General features: G+C 56.0%; 1 protein-coding gene and 1 long non-coding RNA gene across 12 annotated transcripts in view; one reads left to right on the plus strand and one right to left on the minus strand.

Moving 5' to 3' along the window:
- Nucleotides 1–6,930: 6,930 nt before the first annotated feature.
- DAB2IP (DAB2 interacting protein) overlaps nucleotides 6,931–21,180 on the minus strand; it is a 188,604-nt gene continuing 174,354 nt past the window's right edge. For 9 of the 11 annotated variants that reach the window (XM_047829648.1, XM_047829645.1, XM_047829650.1 and 6 more), the window contains 5 exons: nucleotides 19,289–20,177; nucleotides 18,421–18,573; nucleotides 16,148–16,341; nucleotides 11,267–11,354; nucleotides 6,931–10,055 (listed from right to left, as the gene is read on the minus strand). In XM_047829648.1, the coding sequence (XP_047685604.1) occupies nucleotides 9,888–10,055; nucleotides 11,267–11,354; nucleotides 16,148–16,341; nucleotides 18,421–18,573; nucleotides 19,289–20,177 (1,492 nt within the window). In that variant the 3' untranslated portion in view covers nucleotides 6,931–9,887. The remainder of the gene's footprint in view (nucleotides 10,056–11,266; nucleotides 11,355–16,147; nucleotides 16,342–18,420; nucleotides 18,574–19,288; nucleotides 20,178–21,180) is intronic. The other 2 variants (XM_047829649.1, XM_047829647.1) reach the window with 2 other exon arrangements.
- On the plus strand, nucleotides 15,141–16,180 carry LOC125150175 (uncharacterized). The gene is made up of 3 exons (XR_007146253.1): nucleotides 15,141–15,213; nucleotides 15,506–15,586; nucleotides 16,096–16,180. It is a non-coding gene; the product is annotated as an uncharacterized LOC125150175 (long non-coding RNA).

Genomic DNA, 21,180 nt, shown 5'->3' on the forward strand with positions numbered 1-21,180 from the left:
CTCCAGGCTCTGACTTGTCAGCAGAGTCCGATGCGGGGCTCGAACCCGCCGACCGTGAGATCACAACCTGAGCCACGGTTGGATGCTTAACCGACAGGTGCCCCATCGGGAAGGTCCTTATGTTTTACTCTTAAGAGTGATGTTGGCTATTGGCTTGAGATAGCCTTTCTTTCTTTTTTTTTTTTTCGTGTGTTTTTATTACAAAAGCAAAACTACGTTCAGAAAAGAACAGAAAATACCGACAAGCACGGAGAGAGAGGGAGAAACACAAGGCCTTCGTTATCTTACCGTCCCTTGGTCAACGTTTTGTGAACACCTTGGTGTTTGTCCCCAATGATAGTCATTATTAAGATTTTCATAGAATGATTCTTATTGCTTCCACAGCAGGTAACGTTTGTTTCGTTATGTGTCAGTACCCGTGGAAGGCCAGGGTGACAAGCAATATTTCCAGAGAGCCTTCCCGGAGCCTTACAGAGACACCGTCAGCTCCGCCTTACAGTCGGAGCCGTGGAAGCTGGGAGGGCTTTCCCCACTCCCCTAAAGCCCCCTGGCTCATCCACAGACGTGAGGCCTTGAAACCCAGGCTCCCTCACGCCCAGGCTCAAGCTCTCACCTACACTCTACAGCCCCCTGAGCCAGACTCGCTTTTGCAAATAGATTGTAAATCCTAAACTCAAGGGGCGCCCGGGTGGCTCAGTCGGGTAAGCGTCCGACTCTTTGATTTCAGCTCAGGTCACGATCTCACGGTCACGAGATGGTGCCTCACGTCTGGCTCAGCATGGAGCATGGAGCCTGCTTGGGATTCTCTCTCTCTCTCTCTCTCTCTCTCTCTCTCCCTCTCTCACTTTCTTTCTCTCTCTCTTGCTTTCTGTCTCTCTCTCTCTCTTGCTTTCTCTCTCCCTGCCCCTCCCATGCTTGTGCTCTCTAAATAAATAAATAAGCAAACAAACTAACCTCGAATCCTCCCATATGGTCCTATTATCAGTTTTTCCACCTGATAGATTATCAACCACTCTCATTATCATTTGTCATTCTACAGATGTAATGGCTGTACCGTGTTTCGTTATGTGGGTACGTGCTACTTATTTTTAAACGGCTCCATTTCAAAATAAGAAATAAACACTGGTTGCAAAATACCTAAAGAATGACAAGAATATGACGTAGGGGGGGCGCCTGGGTGGCTCCGTCCGTTAAGCATCCAACTTCGGCTCAGGTCATGATCTCACTCTTCGTGGGTTCGAGCCCCGTGCCGGGCTCCACGCTGACAGCACGGATTCACTCTCTCTGCCCCTCCCCTCACTCTCAAAATAAATACATGAACTTAAAAAAAAAAAAAAGAATATAAAGTAGAAAGTGCAGCTTCTGCTTTCCCTCTGGCTGAGCCCCCTCGTTACAGAAGTCATCATGAGTAGTGGTTTTATTTCTACATAGCGAGTCTATGTCACTTACTACGCACGGTGTAATTTGGTTTTCTTTAAAGGATAAGGGGCGTCTGGAGCCACTTCCTGCTGTCCACACACAAAGTATCATGACCATTGTTCTGGACCTATCCATCCTTTTTCACGCACATGAATCAAGAAGTCACATTTGGGTCCTGGCTCGAGCCACTGGGCAGATGGCAGAGCCGTTCTGGGGTCAGAAAAGTCAAGAGTTCCGTTTCGGACGTACCACACCCGTTGCCAACTGGTGACGTTAAGTGGGCACGCGGCCCTGTGAATGGGGGGCTCGGAGAGGGGGAGCTGGGCATCGACACGCGGGGGGTCCGTGAGAAGAGAGTGGCTGATGTGGGAATCCATGGCTGTGGTCCCTGCACCTGTAGAAAGTGGGTGTGTTCTTCATTTCACCCCAGTGAATTCACCCCACCAGTCCCTGCTGTCTCTGAGTGTCATCGGAGGTGGGCCTGCTTCCTTCCGTCACTCACATCGCCTGCCAGGTCACCGAGCCTTTGTGCTTTGCATTGTCAGGGAATATTCAGAAAAATCATCCAACCTTGGAATTAAGGCAAAAGGAGGCCGACCTGTCACTCCAGGGTCCCCACTGGATTGTGGTTGGAGAGGGCTGCCCCACGACTGTTCCATCTCTAGGGAGCGTACATTTTTATTTGACTTGCCATTTACTATTTATGTATGCATGCAGCATGGGAAGTTTCACGCTAACCTGTAGATTTGGGGCCGGTGAAGACACAACCCCATCGGCTGTGAATTTATAGCCACGCAGGGCATTTGCGAGTCTTGACCGTGGCCAGATGGTGCTAACTGGTCTCCCTGTAATGTCACCTTTTCTTTTAAGCATTTATTTTATTAATTTTTAAAAAATGTTTACTTATTTTTGGGGCGCCTGGGTGGCGCAGTCGGTTAAGCGTCCGACTTCAGCCGGGTCACGATCTCGCGGTCCGCGAGTTCGAGCCCCGCGTCGGGCTCTGGGCTGATGGCTCAGAGCCTGGAGCCTGTTTCCGATTCTGTGTCTCCCTCTCTCTCTGCCCCTCCCCCGTTCATGCTCTGTCTCTCTCTGTCCCAAAAATAAATAAACGTTGAAAAAAAATGTTTACTTATTTTTGAGAGAGGGAGAGAGAGAGTGACAGAGCACGAGCAGGGGAGGGGCAGAGAGAGAGCGAGACACAGAATCCGAAGCAGACTCCAGGCTCTGAGCTGTCAGCATAGAGCCTGACGCAGGGCTCGAACTCATAAACCGAGAGATCATGACCTGAGCTGAAGTCGGATGCTCAACCGACTGAGTCACCCAGGTGCCCCAAACGTCACCATTTCTTGCTGACACCTCTCACCCACACTCCCCACCAGGACATCTCAGGAACACCGTCGCCCTCCGCTCTCTGGGGCCACCATTCCCCAGCTGCTCCTCATTTAGGTGGATGGACTCGGCCACCCCTTCCTTCCTCATGGCTCCTGGCAAAGGCCAGTGATCAGCACAGCTCCAGCCATGTTTGGGAACATCACGACACCTGCAAGGGGACTTCTCCCATCTACTGTGCTGTGTTCCTTCAACCTGGACACAAGCACCCTCCCTTTGCTCTGGAAAATTTGCCTTATTATTCTTTTGATCCTTTTCTCCCTTCGCTTTACTCTTTTCCCTGCTTTAGGAATTCCCAATAGTTGGATCTTGGGACAGCCTGGATTGAGCCTCTGGATTTTTTTTTTTTTCCCCTCTCTCTGTCTCATTTTCTACTTGTATATTTCATTGTACTTTCTGGAGGAATACCTCAATCTTGTATTCCATTGCTTCTACTAGACATTTTGTTTTTGTAAAGAATCTAATAGAGTTCTTTCTTGATCTTGTTTCCTTTTTCATGACATCCTGTTCTTGTTTTAGCTCCATAATGATATAGTTTGAGGTTCTTCCTCTTCTTCTTTTTTTTTTTTAATGATCTTTTCTTCCCTGCATTGTTTCTATTTCCGGTTTCCTTTCTTAGGCTGGTTGGTTTAGTCTCTCTTTCATATTGGAAGCTTTCTTTCTTTTCATCTCCTTCCTCCTTCCTTGCTTCTTTCGCTTCCTTCCTTGCTTCCTTCTTTCCTTCCAACTTCCCTACTTCCTTCTTTCCCTTTTTTCTTGAGCTGTTATATTTGCAAATAGGGGGCTTTATTGTCATAATGAAGCAGAGACCCAGGGTAATTCTTATCTAGTTCCTTTTATTCCCTGGAAGCTTTCCTCAGCTGTCGGAGGGGAGGACCAGCTGTCCATGCTCTACCCACACATGTGTGCGCACAGGACACATTGACTGCTAGCTGTCGTTATGGGATGCTGGGACAGGGATAGTCTTTGCATTGGGGAAGCATCTGGAGGTCTTTTCTCCGAAGTGTTTTCCAAAGAATGTTCCAGTCGGCTGCCTGGGGGATGGGCTCTGGGCATTCTGGGAGCAGTGCAGGCACCTGCAGAACAAGCACTCCTGAAGGCAGAAACTCACTTTACCCCCTCCCACTGCCTGCAGACCTGTACCTCACAGAGCCCTCTGCTCTGTCTGGTGTCCCAGGGTCTGGAGCACAGGTTGCTGCCCTGATTGCTCCAGAGAACAAATGTCCAGTCCCTTCCAAGGAGATGAGAAGGTAAAGAGAAGTCTCCTACCTGTGCAGAACAGGGGAGGAGGCTGGGGTCTGGTTCCCCTGTGTCCAACCTGGTGCCCTGGCCCTGCCCCCACCACACTGGGACCCCCCCCACTTCCGAGCCTCTCGGGCTGGGCTGTTCAGCACACCTCGGTTGTCTCTCCCCCTGCTCTGTTGATCTAGTCAACACTCCGTCCTCCCTTTCCACCTGCCAAAGCTTTTCAAATTCTGTTTCTGGATATCTCCTCTCATATTCACTTCTGATAATCTCAGTCCCTACCTGTCAGGGTGGCGGTGTTCAGGGAGTGAAAGAGATAAATGCATGTGGTCAATATGCTTTGTTTAATGAGAAGTCAAGTTTCTCCCAAAAATCTAATTCTGTTAATTCAATATTTATTTTTTTTTTAACATCCTGATGGTAAGGGTTTTTTTTTTCCCCCTGATTAAACATTTATTAACGGTTTCTAATTTTATTGCTTCGAGGCACAGAATGTGGCCCCAACTGTGTCTTTGGGCGACTTTCTGAGGGTTTCTAGTCACCTTTGGGTGATGTTCCACATATACTCAGAAAGAAGGTACGTTCTCTCTAGGGCAAGTGCGAGGTATCCCTGCTTTATTAAACCTTATAAATGATTAAAAGCCTCGGGGTTCTCATCGTCTCCTTGATCTGTAATAAACTAATACCGGTGGTGTGTTAGTCTCCAAGGTAATTGTATTTGTGTCGATTTTCTTCCTTTGCATCTTCAGGTTTTGCTATTTGACTCCACTTAGTCCACACACGGAGGCTCACGGCTTTCGTTCCTTTGTTACAGATGCCCTCTGTCAACACGATGTCGGCCTCCTTCATCGCTACTTCCTTGAACCCGGTGTTGTTCCCGTGGTTGCCGCCCCGGCAGAGGGACGGGGGTCCTGGACCTTGAGGACGGAGGACAGCGGCGCGGAAGCTCGGAAGGGACTCACGGGCTTGGCAACGAGGGGGCAGAGGTGCAGGAGGGGAAGCCTGGCCGAGAGTGGGCTGAAGAACGGAGGTGAGGGGGTGGAGACGGAGGTCTCCTGGGCAGCAAGCCTCGGCTGAAGGGGAGGGGAAGGAAGAAAACCCAGCTGGGGGCAGGTGAGTAGAAGAGACCCAGCACTTCAAACGCCAGGAAAGAGCAGTGCAGCTGAAGTTTTAGGAGTGATAAGGCAGCAGGGGTGGGGGAAGGGCCCTGGCCAGGGGCTGACCTTCACCTCCTTTCCTGCAGCTGCAGGGGGTGAAGGCTGGCAGTGAACCAGGGAAAGGTCAGAGGGTCAATGGGGGAGTCTTCTCCCGGGGGGGGGGGCGGGTGGGCAGCAGGATGGCCCTGTGAGCAGGCAGCAGTCAGGCTCGGGAGACGGCAGAGGTGAAGGTCTGGTTACTTGTAGTGGAAAACAGGAGAGGGACACAGAACCCACAGGGGTCGGTGCGAACTGGGGTGTTTTCTTCTGTTCGGCCGCCCAGAACACATGGGCTGTGGGTAATCCCAGGGCTGATGTGATCAAAGAATATTGCCGAAAAGGGGGCTAAAAAGGGAGACCACAGGGGTTGAGCTTGGTGGGGAAGGCGGTAAAGACACAGAGAAGGCCCCTGGGAGGGAAGGGGTCTAATGCAGGGAGTGGGGGTGTGGGTGTTAATGCAGACGATGGGGAGGGTGGGACAGAGGGAGGGGTCCTCACCAGAGACCAGAGGTTGAGAGAGGCCAGGGGACCGTGGTGGAGGGAGGGGCACAGCCAGGGGAGTGCTGGGCAGGCAGGTGGCAGTGTGGGGCGGGTGGGGGAGGGGCGGTAACGTTTCCTAGCGGCTGAGGCGAGGCGTGAGCATGGGTTCGGGGAGCAGGAGGCCGCCGCCCCCAGAACCACATGGCTTTGGAGTCACCCGGGGCTAACAGGAACAAGGGCAGGCTGGAGTGCGTAGACAGCGACATTGTGGTTCTGTTACCCCCTGCCACCCTGCCATCCCGCTCTCAGACCAGCCCTCCCATTACCTTCAAGGATGAGCACAGGAACGCCCGTGGGCTTTCTCTCTGGGAGTGCTGGACAGCCAGGGCCCAAGTCCCTGGCATGAGCTAGAGACACCTGTGTAGGTGACAGACCAAGGTCTCCATCGGGTGATCTGACTGGATACATCCCCGCCCCCTAGAGTATCCGGGCTCCTGTGCCTGTGTCGTTTCCGAGGGGTTGGGCTGAGGCCCGCATGGGCCCCCTCTTAGCCATGTGTCAACAGGAGAGGTGTTGACCCCTAGGGGTTACTGGGTGGTGCCTGGGACCTGCTGAGTAGGACCCAGGGCTGCAAGGTCCCCGTGCATGGGTGCAGATGAAGGGGTTTGGGGGATGGCTTGTTTCAGAGGCCCTGGGTTTGGCCTTGCAAGTGGGTCTGGCTTGTGACAGCCTCATGAATTGGGGCCTTCCAGGCCTTAGAAGCTTGGTTTAGCCCAGCTCAGCCATGACCTGCTGGGGACATGGGCCAAACTCTCCCCTCTCCCCTGGAGTCAGATTTTAGTGGGTGGGAAGGCATCTGAAGCAGAGCCTGGCAGGAGACGGTATCTCCCGCAGCGAGTGTGGGGGCCACGCCATCCCCCTGGGGGTGTGGGACCAGCAAAGAGCTCCCTTCTGAGCTTGTCAGAGCCCGGGAAGGGCCCTGGGAAGGCAACGCTCCACTGCCCAACGGGAAACAGTCGCAGGTCACTCGGTAAGCCAAGACCAACACTACTACCGGTTCCGGGAGGGCTCCCCTGTCTGCAGGTACCACCGAAGGGAACCCCAGGGCCAGTCCCTTGCTAAAGGACAATACAAACCCACAACTCAAGAGTCACCGCCTAGAAAAATCTCCTGAGACGCAGCTGAATGGAGGCGAGTCAGGTTTAAAATAGCTAAATAAATCTTTAATATTTCTAATTGCAAATGTACAGAAATTGCACAGCCACACAGTCTTAGAACACCAACAACTTTCTCTGTACATTATTACACAGTTCAAAGTCGCAGCTGGGAGGGGCTCCAGCCAAGACTCCAACGTTGGCGTGGTTTTCTTTTTCACATACTTACAAAAGGGGGAGTGGGGGGCGGTGTGGGGCCGGGGGTGGATTTGGGGCCAAAGGTGTAGAAAAGAGGGGCTGTTTCCCTGGACAGCCTGCCTTCCGCTGATGGGCGGGGCGGCAGGGAGAGGCGTACCCCATATCCCCCCCCTTGGGGGCAGACGCTCTATAGGGGGGAGGTGGGGGGGGGCGTGTGGAGCTCTGGCCTTGGTTCCCCACCCCCCCCCCCCCTTTCTGGGCAGTCGGAAAAAAGTCTTCACTTATAGGAAGTTTGGCAGTTTCCTTCACCCTAAACATAAAAGTTAAGCAAAAAGTCAGCCTCTCTGTGCCGGCCAGGGAGGACAGTCGTCTCCAGCAGGCTCTGGGCCCAGGGCCTCACCTTCCCGGAGCAGGGCCTGCCTTCCCTCACTCCCCCTCCCTCTGGCCCTCTGGCACCCTGGCCCCACCCCGGGACGCAGGTTCTGTGTGGCCCGGACAGGGCGCGTGTCCCCAGCACCCCACCCAGACAGCACGCTGCAAAGCCGACGGGTACATGCCACAGGTGGGGAGAAACCCCGACACCGAACCCCAAACCCCCTCCTCCTGCCCAATACTGTTCTAGATTAAAAAATAAAATACAAACCATCGGAGAGCAGCGGTCCCGGGCAGCCCTCGGCAGCACCAGGACTAAAGGACTATGTACAACCATTAGGTGAAATAGTTACATTACAGTCGAACACCGAGAACATTTACAAAAATTGTCAGACTTGCAATTCAGATAAAAATCTGTGAAGAGTCTGTACACTTTTACAGTTTTTGCACTAAGTAAATAAGGCTCTCGGCCTGAGAGCTCACACCCACGCCAAGGGCCACCAGCACCACACGCATGCTGGCCTCCTACGCCCTGCCGTCCGGGCCCTGGGAACCTCCCCCCGTATTGCTAAGAGGCGCTCAGTCCGAGGTTGCTCTACGAGGCATCGAGGCATCAGTGGGGGTAGGGGTGGGGAGGAGGGGAGGGCTCACCGGGCAGCGGGGGGATGAGACCGAACCAGAGGACATCACTGGGGCCAGGCCCTGCCTGTGTGGCCACAGGTGGGGGCAGGGCCACAGCCCCCACGGCCTTCCTTCCTGAGGTCTGTGACCCTTAGGGGCCTGCCCTCTCCTCAGCGGCAAGTCTCTGGCCTAACTGAACTGCAGGTTTCATCTAAAAGCCCCTGCCCAGAGGCCAGGATGGGGCACAGCGTGGTCTGGGCCACCCTTCCCGCACTCGACCTGGTGGGCTCTGTGGTGACCCTGGCCCTGGCTGCGGCAGGAAGGGCTCAGGGCTCTTCCCCAGGGTCTCAGCTTCCTGAGGCCAAGGCAGAGGGGGCGGCTCGGGCAGCTCGCCTAGCTCGGGCTCTGCCGGGGAGGGGGGCAAATGCCCAGCTCTTGCTGGAGACCCCCCAGGGCTGGGGGTGGGACCAGGGAGGGACTGAGACAGACCCAAGCTCCTGACCACCTATGTCCCGCAAGGGGTGGGGATCAGGGAGGGCTGAGAAGCCACAGAACGGCCTAGAGCTGAGGAAAACCGGCCCCAGCTGTGGGATGTGCCCCTCTCCTGTCTGCAGCGCCTGGGTCCTTGGCCGGGGGCCCGGGAAGGGTGAGGAGGAGGCCGGCCGCACACACGGGGCCTGGTGCAGGCCGCTGCTGTCTTGGAGAGGGAGCAAGTCTAACATCCTCCAGGGCCGCTATTTCCCATGCAGTGCGCACGCTCAATTTAAAAGGCCCCTGTGTTCCAGCAAGCGAGCAAGCGGGCTTTTGTTTCTAATGCATACTGTGAAAGGAAAAAAAATCACAGTTATCCACCTTCTCAGGGCCTGCTGGCATTAGAATTGCTTTTAATCATCAATCAGGAAAGATCAGCCTTCCTCTCAGGGTAAGCACCACCAGCTGGCCACTCCCTGCAGGGCCACGGTGCCCTGGTGCACTGGCCCCGGGAGAAGGGCAGGGATCGGGCACAGTGCCATCTGGGCCACCTCTGCCCAGATCTTTGGCTTTAGGGAGCCCTCGGCCTGGGCAAGTGAGAGAGGCTCCAGATCCTCCCCGCAGATACCAGGGCCCAGAAGAGCGGGCCAGGATCCTCACTGGGTCTGTTTGGCAAAATAAGGAAGGAAGGTGGGGGTGGGGGGGAAGAGGCAGGGAGTCTGGGGACAGTACAGGGGTGAATCCTCGGTTCCTCACAGCCAGGCAGGTCCCTGGACAGGCCGCATGCAGTGGCAGGGGCTCGGGGGAGCCCTGCAGGACAGGTACTCCGGCAGCTCCGTCCTCCCCACCCTCTCCCTGCCGGCCGACCAGCCTGTCCGTCCGCCCCTGGAACTAAGGGACAAGTCCCTCAGGGCAGGGGCCTGGGCCCCTAGCTCTCTAACCCTCTGCCCTGAGGGCGCTCTCTCCCTGGGGAGGGGGAAGGGGTACATGCACTTGGCCAGGTCAAGGAAGAAAGGTGACACACACCAAACTCAGTAACCGACGGAGACGTACTTTGGCAGGCCCCCTGCTCCCCCCAGGCCACCCCACCCCCAGTGTGCGGGCCTCTCCGGCCTGCACCGAACTCGCTTCTCGGGCCAGAAGAGAGGGGAGCGGGCCCACGCCGCGTCAGTCTGTCCAGGCTCCCCGTGCGGCACCTCCTGGACCGCAGGTGGAGGGAAGGGGAGGAGGCCTGGGCCCCCCCTTGCCCCTGCGCGGGAGGCTGCGACTGTGGGGGCGCTCCTCCCCAGGCCCCAGGCCGAGGCCTGCTCTGGGCCACCATGGTCCTCCCTCCTCGGGCAGGTTAACAATGGCTGCTGTTTCGGAACTCGCCGTTCTCGGTAATCTGCAATTTGGTGGGGTTGGTGGGGGAGACGCCGTTACGGGCTTGCATGCTGTACCTCTCTTTCAGCTGCGTCAGGGCGCTCATGAGGCGGGCGTTGGCGGCGTCCAGTGAGGCGATACGCTTCTCCTGGGGGCAAACGGGGCATTAGTTGGGGTCACGGGAAGGGTCCTTGCGCCAAAGGGGGGCTGTACCGGGGCAGGGGTCTCCCTGGGGCTAAGTGTGCCCACCAGGGGTGCTGGGAGGAGACGGGGTGGGGGCACGAGGAGTACACTAAGTGTGAAGTGCAGGAAAGGTGGGGCAGTGGGTGTGCTGGGGAGGAGGCTGGGAGGAGGCGGGAAGGAGGTGGGGGGCTGGGAGGGGGAGGGGGGTGCTGGGAGGAGGCAGGGAGGAGGCTGGGAGGAGGCAGGGAGGAGGCTGGGAGGAGGTGGGAAGGAGGTGGGGGGCTGGGAGGGGGAGGGGGTTGCTGGGAAGAGGCAGGGAGGAAGCTGGGAGGCTAGGAGGCTGAGAGGAGGCAGGGAGGAGGCGGGGAGGAGGCTGGGAGGAGGTGGGGAGGGGGCCGGGGGGAGGAGGAGGAGGAAGAGGAGGAGGAGGAGGAAGAAGAGGAGGAGGAGGAGGAGGAGGAGGAGGAGAAGGAGGAGAAGGAGGAGGAGGAGGAGGAGGAGGAAGAGGAGGAGGCCTCGACGTCACCGACAGAGACCTCCTAGAGCCTGCCTTCTGACGACGTCTCTCACACCAATGCTGCTCACCCAAACAGCAGCCCTAGTGGTGTCACCTGTCAGCCACCTGAGCCCCAAGGGTGTGAGCCCTGGCTCACGTGCATGTGCAAGTGTGTGACACAGAGGTCACAGCTCCTGGTCAGCCTGTGCTGTTTACAGTCTGACCAAGGCCTGGTCCTATTCCCAGGTGAGTGAGAGGAAACAGTGCAGTGAAGGAGAATGGTGGCCGCAGTCTCTTATATGCCACATCTCTCAATGCAGCTGGGGAGCCACAGATAAGAGCCCCCCTGCTCCATCTGCCCAGACTGCTGTCACCTGAAGCCATCCCCATTCCCCTCCCAACCGCTTCCAGTCCTTGCTCAGTACCCTTGGGGAAAGGCAGTGCCCACCAAGTCGCCCGGTAGGGAAGGACTTGCCCCACCACTTTCACAGCCTGTCCCCATGAGCGTGTGGTCCACGGAGACCTTCAAATCTGACTTTCCAGACCAGAGATCCTGGCCTCCTGTTCCTCCTCAGCTTTTATAGTGGGGGGCATTAATGAGGATGTAGAGATCTCAAAGTCACCCACTGCCCAACCCAGGTCCTTTAATGCCTATGGCTGAGCACAGGGCCGGAACCCACCTGGGCATCGATGATCTTCTGTTTGGAGTCTACAGCTGCTTGCATCTCAGCGTGGTCTTTCTTCAGCTCCTCCTCCACAGACATCAACCTGTGACCACACACAAGGACAGTCGAGCTGGCACTTGAGGGAGGTGAGGAGGTGGGTGTGGGGGCGTGGGGCCTTGTGGGAAGAAGCCATCACACCTGCACAGTGGGGACACAGCAGGGGAGCCCCTCCAGCTGGCCTCCAAGAGCCGACATGAGCTGGGTCTACTTCTTCCTTATGCTTTGCCTACTCCAGACTCTGTTCCCAGGTCCCCCAGAAACCCTTGGAGCTGCCCATTTCCCAATGTTCTTCCACGAGCCACGGTGGTTGGGGGTGGTGGTTAGGTCCTCACCGCCTCCCAGAGCAGGGCAGGTGGGGTAATGCCGTAAGACCCATGGCACAGGCGGGAAGACGAAACCCCGAAGGGCTCTAGGGCTTTCTCCACCGACTCGGCATTCACCAAGGCCGTGCCAAGATGTACCAGGCACTCAAAGTAGCGAGATGAAAAGTACAGATCTCCATCGCTCAAAAGGTTCACAAAGCAGCAGGGACACAGACAGGCAGACAACAGCCTAGAGGCTATGGGAACGGAGAAGAGGAAGTAGGCAACTGCGCTGGAGGGTGGGTGCACATACTGGACATCTGAGGGACAAGCAAGTCTGAATGTGGGTAAGCGTAGGGAAGACGGGAGGAATACCGTCTGCAGAGGCTCCGAACTAAGGCATGTGTGTGTCTGTTGCCAGCTGCTCCCTCCCTGAAACCCTTTCTGGCTTCACCTTGCCGGTCCCTCGCACACCTGTCAAACACTGCGGATGACACCCACCTTCCGATGCTCATCCTTTAGCTTCCGGACCCCACGCTCTCTGGGTTTGCCTCCTAGCCCCAAGGCTACTGCTCTGCAGATGCCTGTCCTGCCTGCTCCCAGCATGTCTCCACTGGGGTCTGCCCAAGCCCCCGCTCTTGCTCTCCAGACAAGCTCACCTACTCCCAAGGCTTCATCCCCCTCTCTACGCGCACAACCTCTCCAGGCCAGCAGAGCGGTCCCCTAACCCCTGGGTGAGCACTGAGCGCCTGTCACAGAAGGTACACAGAGAGGTCAACAGTGCTGGGGCAGGTACCCGCAGGGCTGTTGTGAGAAGTCGGTGGGATCAGCGGTTGGGGAGCACTGATCAGGAGGAAGGGGTGTGGGGCCATGCCAAGGGGGGGTTCCTTGTCACAGAAAGATCAGACATTGAGAAAAGCCTGTAAGAAGGGGGAAGGGAGGAATAGGGAGAAGACAGGCATTAGATGGTGTCAGTCAGAGGGAAATTACTCTAGGGGAGAGACTTGTGCTTCTGGCTGGTGGGGTAACAGGGACTGGATTTACCCTTCTGCCGTCAAACAGTGACCACAATAAACAAACCAGAAAACCGAATGAAATGTATGAAAAAGTGGTGTCCAGACACAGAACAACTGGCAGTGTCTCCTAAGAGAAGGGAATGCACGAGCTGAGCCCCTCTCACGGCCTGGAGTGTCCAGGCCAAACAAAAAAAGAAGGGAAGTAATCTCATGGAGTAGAGGAGACCCAGGGAGGCCATACCCAAGAAGAGGAAGACACAGAGAGAGCTCCACATATATCCTGAGGGCTCCCCTTGAGTCTCTGCTGAGGACTGGTCTGCATGCACCACTGAAACATGAGAACAAAACAGCCCCAGGAAGAGTTAATATTCCTACCTGGCAGGGTAGAAAGACGTGCTAACACAGGGGCATAAAGCAGAATCCTCAGAAGGAAACTGCCTCAACATGGAGTCAGATCAGGCTAGATTAAAAGCTGCCCAGACCCACCCCAACAGAGCTTAAAGGTAAGCCTCAAAAGAATCAGACTAATTCCAAATAACCTCATTGTGTCCCAGAACAAAGCCCAAAAACATTTAAAAGAACACAAAACAGGGGCGCCTGGGTGGCGCAGTCGGTTAAGCGTCCGACTTCAGCCAGGTCACGATCTCGCTGTCTGTGAGTTCGAGCCCCGCGTCAGGCTCTGGGCCGATGGCTCGGAGCCTGGAGCCTGTTTCTGATTCTGTGTCTCCCTCTCTCTCTGCCCCTCCCCCGTTCATCCCCTCTCTCTCTCTGTCCCCCCAAAAATAAATAAACGTTGAAAAAAAAAATTAAAAAAAAAAAAGAACACAAAACATTCCACACCTAAGCAAAAGTCACAATGTCTGGCATCCAACCAAAAATCACCAAACATACAGAGAAGTAGGAAAATGTAACGGATAACCAGGAAGAAAATTAATCAATAAAAACAGACTCAGAAATGTCACGGATGACAGAATTAGTAGACACTGAAACTATTGTAAATACATTCCACATGGCTGAAAAAATAGAGGAAAGCAGGAGCATGATGAGAAGAGAAATAGAATTTAAACCAAGCTGAAAGTCTGAAGGTGAAAAATACAGTATCTGAAATGAAATGAAAAAAATACTGATAGGATTAATAGCAGATTGGACACTGAAGAAGAAATGATTAGTAACCTTGTGGACACAGTAACAGAAATGATCTAACACACGGCAGGGAAGAAAAGTGAAAAAAGGAAACAACAGAGCATCAGTGCAGTGTAGGACAATATGAAGCAGCCTAACGTATGTGTGATGGGATTCCCAGGAAAGAGACTGGGGAAGCAGGATGGTAAGACTCACAGAGCCAAAAGCTCAAACTCAAGAAACATGAAGGAAACTACAGCAAGGACCATCTTAATCAAATTATCGGTGATCGGTGATAAAAAAAAATCTTAAAAACAGCCAGAGAAAAAAGATAGCTTAAGTACAAAGGAACAAAAATAATGACAGAATTGCTACTATTATAGCTTGAGAATGAGGGCCCGACTGGGCCCACTGCCTGTTTTTGTAAATAGCCACACCACACACATAGTTCTGCGGCAACAGCAGAGTTGAATACTTACAGAGGCCATATGGCCTGCAAAGCCTAAAATATTTATTATCTGCCTTCTTATGGGAAGTTTCCAACTCCTGCCCTAAAGTGACAACAGAGACATAGCTAGTAAGACAATAAGCGATAAAATGCAATCATAAAAAATGCTCAATCCAAAAGAGTTCGGGAAAAAAAGGGAACAAAACAGATGGTACAAATAGATAATGGTAGCAAGATAAGAGATTCATACATAATTATATTGATAATTACATTAAATGTAAATGGTCTAAACACTCCAATTAAAAGGCAGAAACTCTCAGATTAGATAAAATGCAAGAACCAATAAGGTGTCTATAAAAGAAATTCATTTATATAGAAAGACACCAATAGGTTAAAAGTATAAGGATAAAAAAGGATACACCTGGCTAATATTAATCAAAATAAATTGAGACACCTGTAATTAACATCAAACAAAGTAGATTTCAGAACAAAGAATGTTATGAGAGATAAAGACGGTGATGTCATAATAATAAAGAGATCAGTTCATCACCAGCACGTAACAATCCTAGATGTGGTTGCAGAGTTTCAGTGTACATAAATCGAAAACAATAGAAAAGAGAAATACACAAATCCATATTATGATTAGACATTCAATATCCTTTCCCCAAATAGTGATAGAATGGTAAACAAGTAGCCACAAAAACTGGTAAGAATCTTGAGTTAAACAATGCTAGCAACCAAACTGATCTAATTTGACATTTCCATTACTGAGGAAATACACTGTGATAGTTAGTAGAAATAAATGCGCTAAGTAAGCCACTGAATTCAGAGACCACACACTCCTCAGAGAAGAGATACAATGAGGAAGAGGTGGTTAGTTTGAGAAGCATTTCCATTCCCGGAACCACACACACAAAGAACAGAGCTGGCTGTCAAGTGAACAGTGTATTAACAGTCACTCTGGTTACAGGATCTCTGCTCATGTTAACCATTTTATAATGAACACACCCAGAGGTAAGTGAAACAAACAGTAATTAGGAGCAGAGAAACAGGCAGTCTAAGTAGGAAGAATCTGGAAAGGGTTTCTGTAGTGGACAAAACATGAGGCCAGGTGGGGAAACTTCTGGGTATGGCACACCTGCTAAATCTGTCCAGATGACAGGCTCTTAGGCCGTGAAAACAAGTTAGAAAGTCCACGCTATTTCCTCTGCTACCTTGTATTACTGTCATAAAGACGTGAACTTCACGATCGGGACGCTGTGGGATGGCTGGGACGCTACACCTTCACTGTGCTCCCTGCCTACAGACGCCCTACCCATGGGTGGAGACAGAGAGAGAATGAGAGAGAGAAAATCAACACAGGATGTCATCTAAGCCATCAATAAAGGTGAGAGTCAGCATCAGAGCCAATGGTTCCCTGGAAATCTTTCCCAGGTAACCCAAAGGCACCTTAAACTGGAATGGCTGGGACACCCCAACTGCTCCCCTCCCCAGACCCTCATCTCAGCAACTGGCACCAAGACACCCAGACGCTCTTGGTAGAAACTTGGGGGATATTTTGCCTTCCTCCCCCCACCACCTTCACCTGCCGAATGTAATGACATTTATGCCTACTTTTCCTGCCCAGAATTGGGTCCTCACTGTGTTTCAAGGTGCCCCCAATCCTAGCTCCCCTGACAGGGCTTACCAAGAAAACAGGACTCTTTACAGGGCCTTGTCTGACCTCACTCCTGCCACTTCGCGTTCCACCATCAGTGCACCCTGTGCCGGGTAGGGCTTCCTGCAGCCCAGGCTGCCTAAGGCCACACGTGTGCCATGCTGTCCCCACTGCCTGGGACGCTCTCCTCCTTCCACCCTTGGCTCATCCTGCGGCTGATCAGCCCTTCCCCTCATCAGGAGGACGGCCTGCCTGCTCTGTGTGCGGGGGACCAGAACCGGCTGCTCTCACCTGCTGATGATGCCCTTCATCTGGATGTCCTTGTCCTCCTGCTGCCGCCGCAGCCGCTCCTCACCCTCCTCCAGCCGCGCCTGGTACTCCAGCACCAGCTTCTGCGTCGTCTCCTCCTGGCACTTGAACAGGGTCTCGTACTCCTCCAGCTTCTTGGTGGAGATCCGCAACTTGTCCTGCAGCACGGCCAGGTCCTGCCAGGGGGGCGGCGCGCCAGGGGCACAGCACCCAGGACAAAGAGCACACCTCGTGAGCCCAAGCGGGAGCACGGGTAGGAGGGAGCCCAGCTCGGAGACTCCTAAGGAGCCCAGCCAGAGGGGTGGCGGTGACACGCAAGGCCTGTCCCCACCCGGGGCTTTCTCTGCTTCAACCTCCCACCCCTGCAGCCTGGCCTCACAGCTGTGAGGGAATGAAGACTCACACCCAGATCTCGGAAGTAACGGTTTAACTAGGGCACTGAGGTTGTTGTTGTCGTCATTAATACAATAAACAAATGTTAAAAACACTCTTGGATATATTAAGACCTGACAGCATCCTGAGAGATAGGGACTCTACAGGAGGGGAAACCGAGGCCCAGAAGGCAAGGTGACCCGGTCACGTGGAGAGTGACTGACCAGTGGGGTAAGATCCTAGCCTCCCAGCTTCTATGTGAAGCTAAAGCAAGGGTAGTGGTGTGGGGAAGTAAGGGGGAGACAGAGAGGTTAAAGGCAGGTGGGGCTGAGGCTAGAATCAAGGGGCTGGGGGCCAGGATGCCATGACAGTATGGGGGCTGGAGGAGGCAGGAAGAGCCTCTCCTTGAGTCCCAGGCAACGGAGGCCTAATTCACTTCAGCAAAGGACCGCCCAAAGGTTAGGAGGCGGCAAATCCAGAGACCGGTGAGAGACCAGCCCCAACTCAAAGCAAAGGTCCTACAGCAAAGCTGGATCCACAGAGAGCCTGGCTCCGGGAGAAATGACCTCGGCCCGTCCCAAGTCTTGCCGAGCTGGCCAGAGAGGGGTAGGGAAGACCCTCCCAGGTCTCCAGGGAGCTCGAGGGAACAAGGCCTCCTGGATTTGCCTGTAAGGGTTAGTAGTGGAGAGGGTGAGAGAAACAGGAGCTCGTTCAGCCATGGAGCAGCAAGGAAAGGGGACACCCCAGCTGCAGCCGGACCCCTGCAAATGGTCTGGGCGGTCCTTGCAATTCACAAGTGGGAACTGGAGTCTCAGAGACGTGCAGAGCCCAGCCCGGCTCACGCAGGGAGCCCGGGCGAAGGCTGGCTCTCCTTGCTGCCCAGACAAACGCTGGCTCTTGGAGCACTGTGCCCCACGTCCCCTTGTCCCCTTCACGTAATTATGGTGAAAGCAGGTGGATGCAGTGGACTAAGGGGATGGTGGAAGGTGGCGGAATGCAGCATGGACATGAACCTCGCCTTAGGCCAGGAGGAGGGAGAGCTGCCACCCTGAGCTCCGTGGAATTGCCCGAGAGGCTGCTACAGGCTTTCCTGGGGCTGAGAGGCGAGGGCACCTAGGGAAGCGGGGGATGTGGCTGCCATGCTGGGGTGGCCTTGCAAGGGGCCCCGTGTTGGCCTGGGCCTGCAGGGGGACATGAGAACCAGCCATGGATCCAGGACAGGTGCCATAACAGCAGGGAGAATTTGGGAGGACAGAAGCCCCTCCCACTGCCCCCCCAAATGCTGGATGTGTGTGGTGGGGTGGAATCTGGATATTTTAGAACATTTTTTCTCCCTAGGGGGAAGCAAGCCTCGCAGTAGCAGTCTGGCCCCACCCCTTCACCCTGGCTCTTTCTCTCTCAGGCCCTGGCTAGGCACAAACCCAGAGTGGGGGGGCCTGGCTGGGGGGCAGCCCTCCTGGCTGCCTTGGGGACCCACACCTCTCTGCTACTCATGCACGAAGCGCCCCCACAACGGTCTCCATGTGCCTCTTTGGCATCCCCCAGCCCTCAAGTCCGGCACTCTCAGAAACTCAGCTGCCCGGTCACTCAGGGAAGGGGCCTCCCAGAGGTCTGAGGACCGAGTCCTGGGAGTCTGGATTCAGTACAATTTCCAGTGAGTCTCGTGTGCAGCCTATACAGGAATCCTCAGCTCTGAACTAAGCCCTTCTTGCTGCTTCTACTTCCAGATTCCACTGGCTGCCATCCTCATGGGGGACCAAGGGTTGAGAGAGGACTAGCCATACACAGGAAGAAGCAGCACCCTTCATTCAGGGCTCAAGGGGAGAGAATGTCGTCCGGCAGGCAGCCCCGCCCTGCCCCACACTGCCAGGGTCCGGCTTTACCTTTTCTGCTTGGCTGAGCTCCTCCTTACTCCTTAGCCTATCCCTGTGGGGGGGGTCTGGGCCCAGGCCCTCGTCTTCTAACAACTGCGCGTTCATGGTCAAGAGCCAAGCGGCCGTGCGGTCCAGGGCATTGGGGCTCACGGGTGAAGGGCCCTACAATGAAACACAGCCGTGAGGGGCTGGAGGGAACAGGGGGGTGGGACAAGGTGAGTCATGGGGACAAGTGGCTCAGAGGCATGGCAGGGGCAGGGGGTTTCCAGCTGGCCAGGCGCCTACCGATGCCACCCCCAACTCAGGAACTCCCATTCTCGATGGCGGCCTGAGGCGGAGTCAAGAGCCCAGGTGGCCCAAGCACTGCTCTCTGCCGCCCAGGTGAGAGCAAGTGAGCTCGGCCAGGCAGGTGGTCATGCAAGTCACAACACATCTGTCCCACATACTGTGTGCGGCCCCAGGATGACAGGAACACCATTCGCCCCAGCAGCTGAGCCCTGGAGGCCAGCTGAGACACGAAGGGGGGGGGGGGGGGGGTGGGGGCGTGCTGGGGGTCTGGTTGACTCCTACCCTGGGCAGGGCTTTATCAGGCCTCCAGCTGGAGATGGATAGAGCCCTCCCTCCTTTCTCTCCCTGACCCCCACTGCCCTTGGGAGAAGTGGCAGAGAGACCCTCAGGCCATGCTGTCCCTGATTCAAGGACTCGGGCGGGGGCCAGTGGCCCCCGGGGGAGGGGAGGTGGTGTGCGTGGCAGGCCGGCGGGATGGGCCACGTGCAGCATCACTCAGCGTGGGATGGCAGCTGGGCACAGGTGAGATGACCAGGAGGAGCAGCGCGACATGGGGGATGACGGCCCGCCCTCGGACGACAGCACTGACCTGCTTGTGCACCGCGCGAGGCTTCAGCTCCGGGCTGTCACCCTTGGATGAGGACGACGGCTGCCGGAGCCGGGCTCCGGGGCCAGCCCAGTCAGGCGAGGCCGACGCCAGCGGTCCGCTCGAAGGCCGCGGGTACTGCAGCGTGCTCAGCAGGGCGGGTGGCGTCCGGCCACGGGGCGCGGGGGGTGGCGGTGGGGGCGGCGGCGGCGGCTGGTCGATCCTCCGCTGGGGGCCGGCGCTGTTCTGCCGTGGCACCGTGGGCTGCCCGCCCTTCTCAGTCAGTGACACCTGCCGCCGCGCCAGCTCCCCGGGCCGCCGCGCCAGCTCCTCGGCGGCACCGCCGAAACTTCCCAGCTTGGCAGCAGCTGCCAGCTCCTCACTGTTGCTGTGGGAGCTCAGGGAGCTATGGCCCTCGGAGCCCGAGTCACCAAGGCCGCGGGGCGAAAGCGGCAGGCCCGCCGCCATCTGGTACACGGGGTTCTGGAAGGAGAGCGGCGCCAGCAACTGGGGCCGGCCGGGGGCGCCCTCGGAGGTGCCGGGCGTGGTCGGCGTCTGGCCCGCCCGCCGCACCGTGGCCAGCCCTGCCAGGCTCGCCGGGGCCGCCCGGGCCGGCCACCCGGCCACCAGCTGCGATGCCGGCGCCTGCCCGTCGGTAGTGAGGGCGTCGGGGCCCGCCGGGGAGCCAGCCTCCCCGTCCAGCGTGCGGGCATCTTGCAGGTCCACCATAGACAGGCTCTTGCCACCATTGGCCATCTGAAGATCAGGCTCGTTGGCTTCCGAGTAACTCGAGCTGCGGGCAGGTGAGGGCTGGACCCCGGAGGACCTTGTGACAAAAAACAAGTCCTTGTTTTCGGGGGTTGGAGACGGTAACCGGGTGAAATCTATCAGACTGCAGGGAGACAAGCACACACAGGGAAAAAAGGGGGAAGAGAAGAACTGTGAATGTGGCCAAGGCGGGTCCAAACCGAGCGCCCCGCCGACCTGCCAGGGCCTGGCAGCCTAAGGCAGGGCTGGGGAGGAGGGAAGACGGGGTGGGGGAGAGGAGGTGCGTGGGCTGCAAAAGTGGGACAGGCTGGGAGCAGTGGCCCAGCCGCAAACCAAACCACAGCCCTGGCAGCCGACCCCGGCAGAAGCCCCCACAGGGACTGAGTGGCCAGGGTGGCCGTTCCTGCACAGAAACTCTACTCTAGGGGCCAGCTCTGCTAGTTCCAGGTCAGGCTGCCTGGTACGCCTGTTCCTGGCTCAGCTGCATCTTGGGACACAGAGTGCTGGGGCCTGGAGTGTTCTGGAAAACTCCCCTTAGCTAAGCCCCAACCCACAATGCAGTGGCTCTCTGCTATCCAAGGGTCCTGCACTAAGAACTCTGACTTCAAAGCCGCAAGGGCCCCTGCTGCCTCTTCCCTCTCGTTCCTCACCAGACTGATAACCAGAGTGGGGACCCAGTGAGGCCTCCCCCCCACCCCCCCCCCCGCCCCACCCCGCCTCCTGCTGCCACCTTTGTCTGACTGGCAGGCGGGGGCTGGTGTTCCTGGCAAAAACAAGGACTCAGAGGAGGATCCAAAGGTGTGACTCAGGCAGGGAGGGTCTGCACCTGCAGAGGCGGAGCCGTACCCACCCCCAGTCTTCCAGCCTCTTCCCTGGCCCCTCCCCGGAAGCCCACTCCTTAGAAGGCACAATGTGGAGGGTCAGGTCGGCTGTGGAGGGAAGGCTGGGGGAGGTAAACAGGCTCTGAGCGGGCAGGGGTTTCAACAACGGGGAGCCTGGGATGGAGAGGAAGTGACAAGTCCCAACTGATGGAACTTGGGCGGGGCAGGCTGCAGCCACTCGGCTGGACACCGGCAGGCAATGGAGCCGGAGAAACCCAGACCGGCCTCAGGCTTTGGCTGTCGTGC

This window comes from Prionailurus viverrinus, chromosome D4 (genome assembly GCF_022837055.1).
Source record: "Prionailurus viverrinus isolate Anna chromosome D4, UM_Priviv_1.0, whole genome shotgun sequence".
NCBI lineage: Eukaryota > Metazoa > Chordata > Mammalia > Carnivora > Felidae > Prionailurus > Prionailurus viverrinus.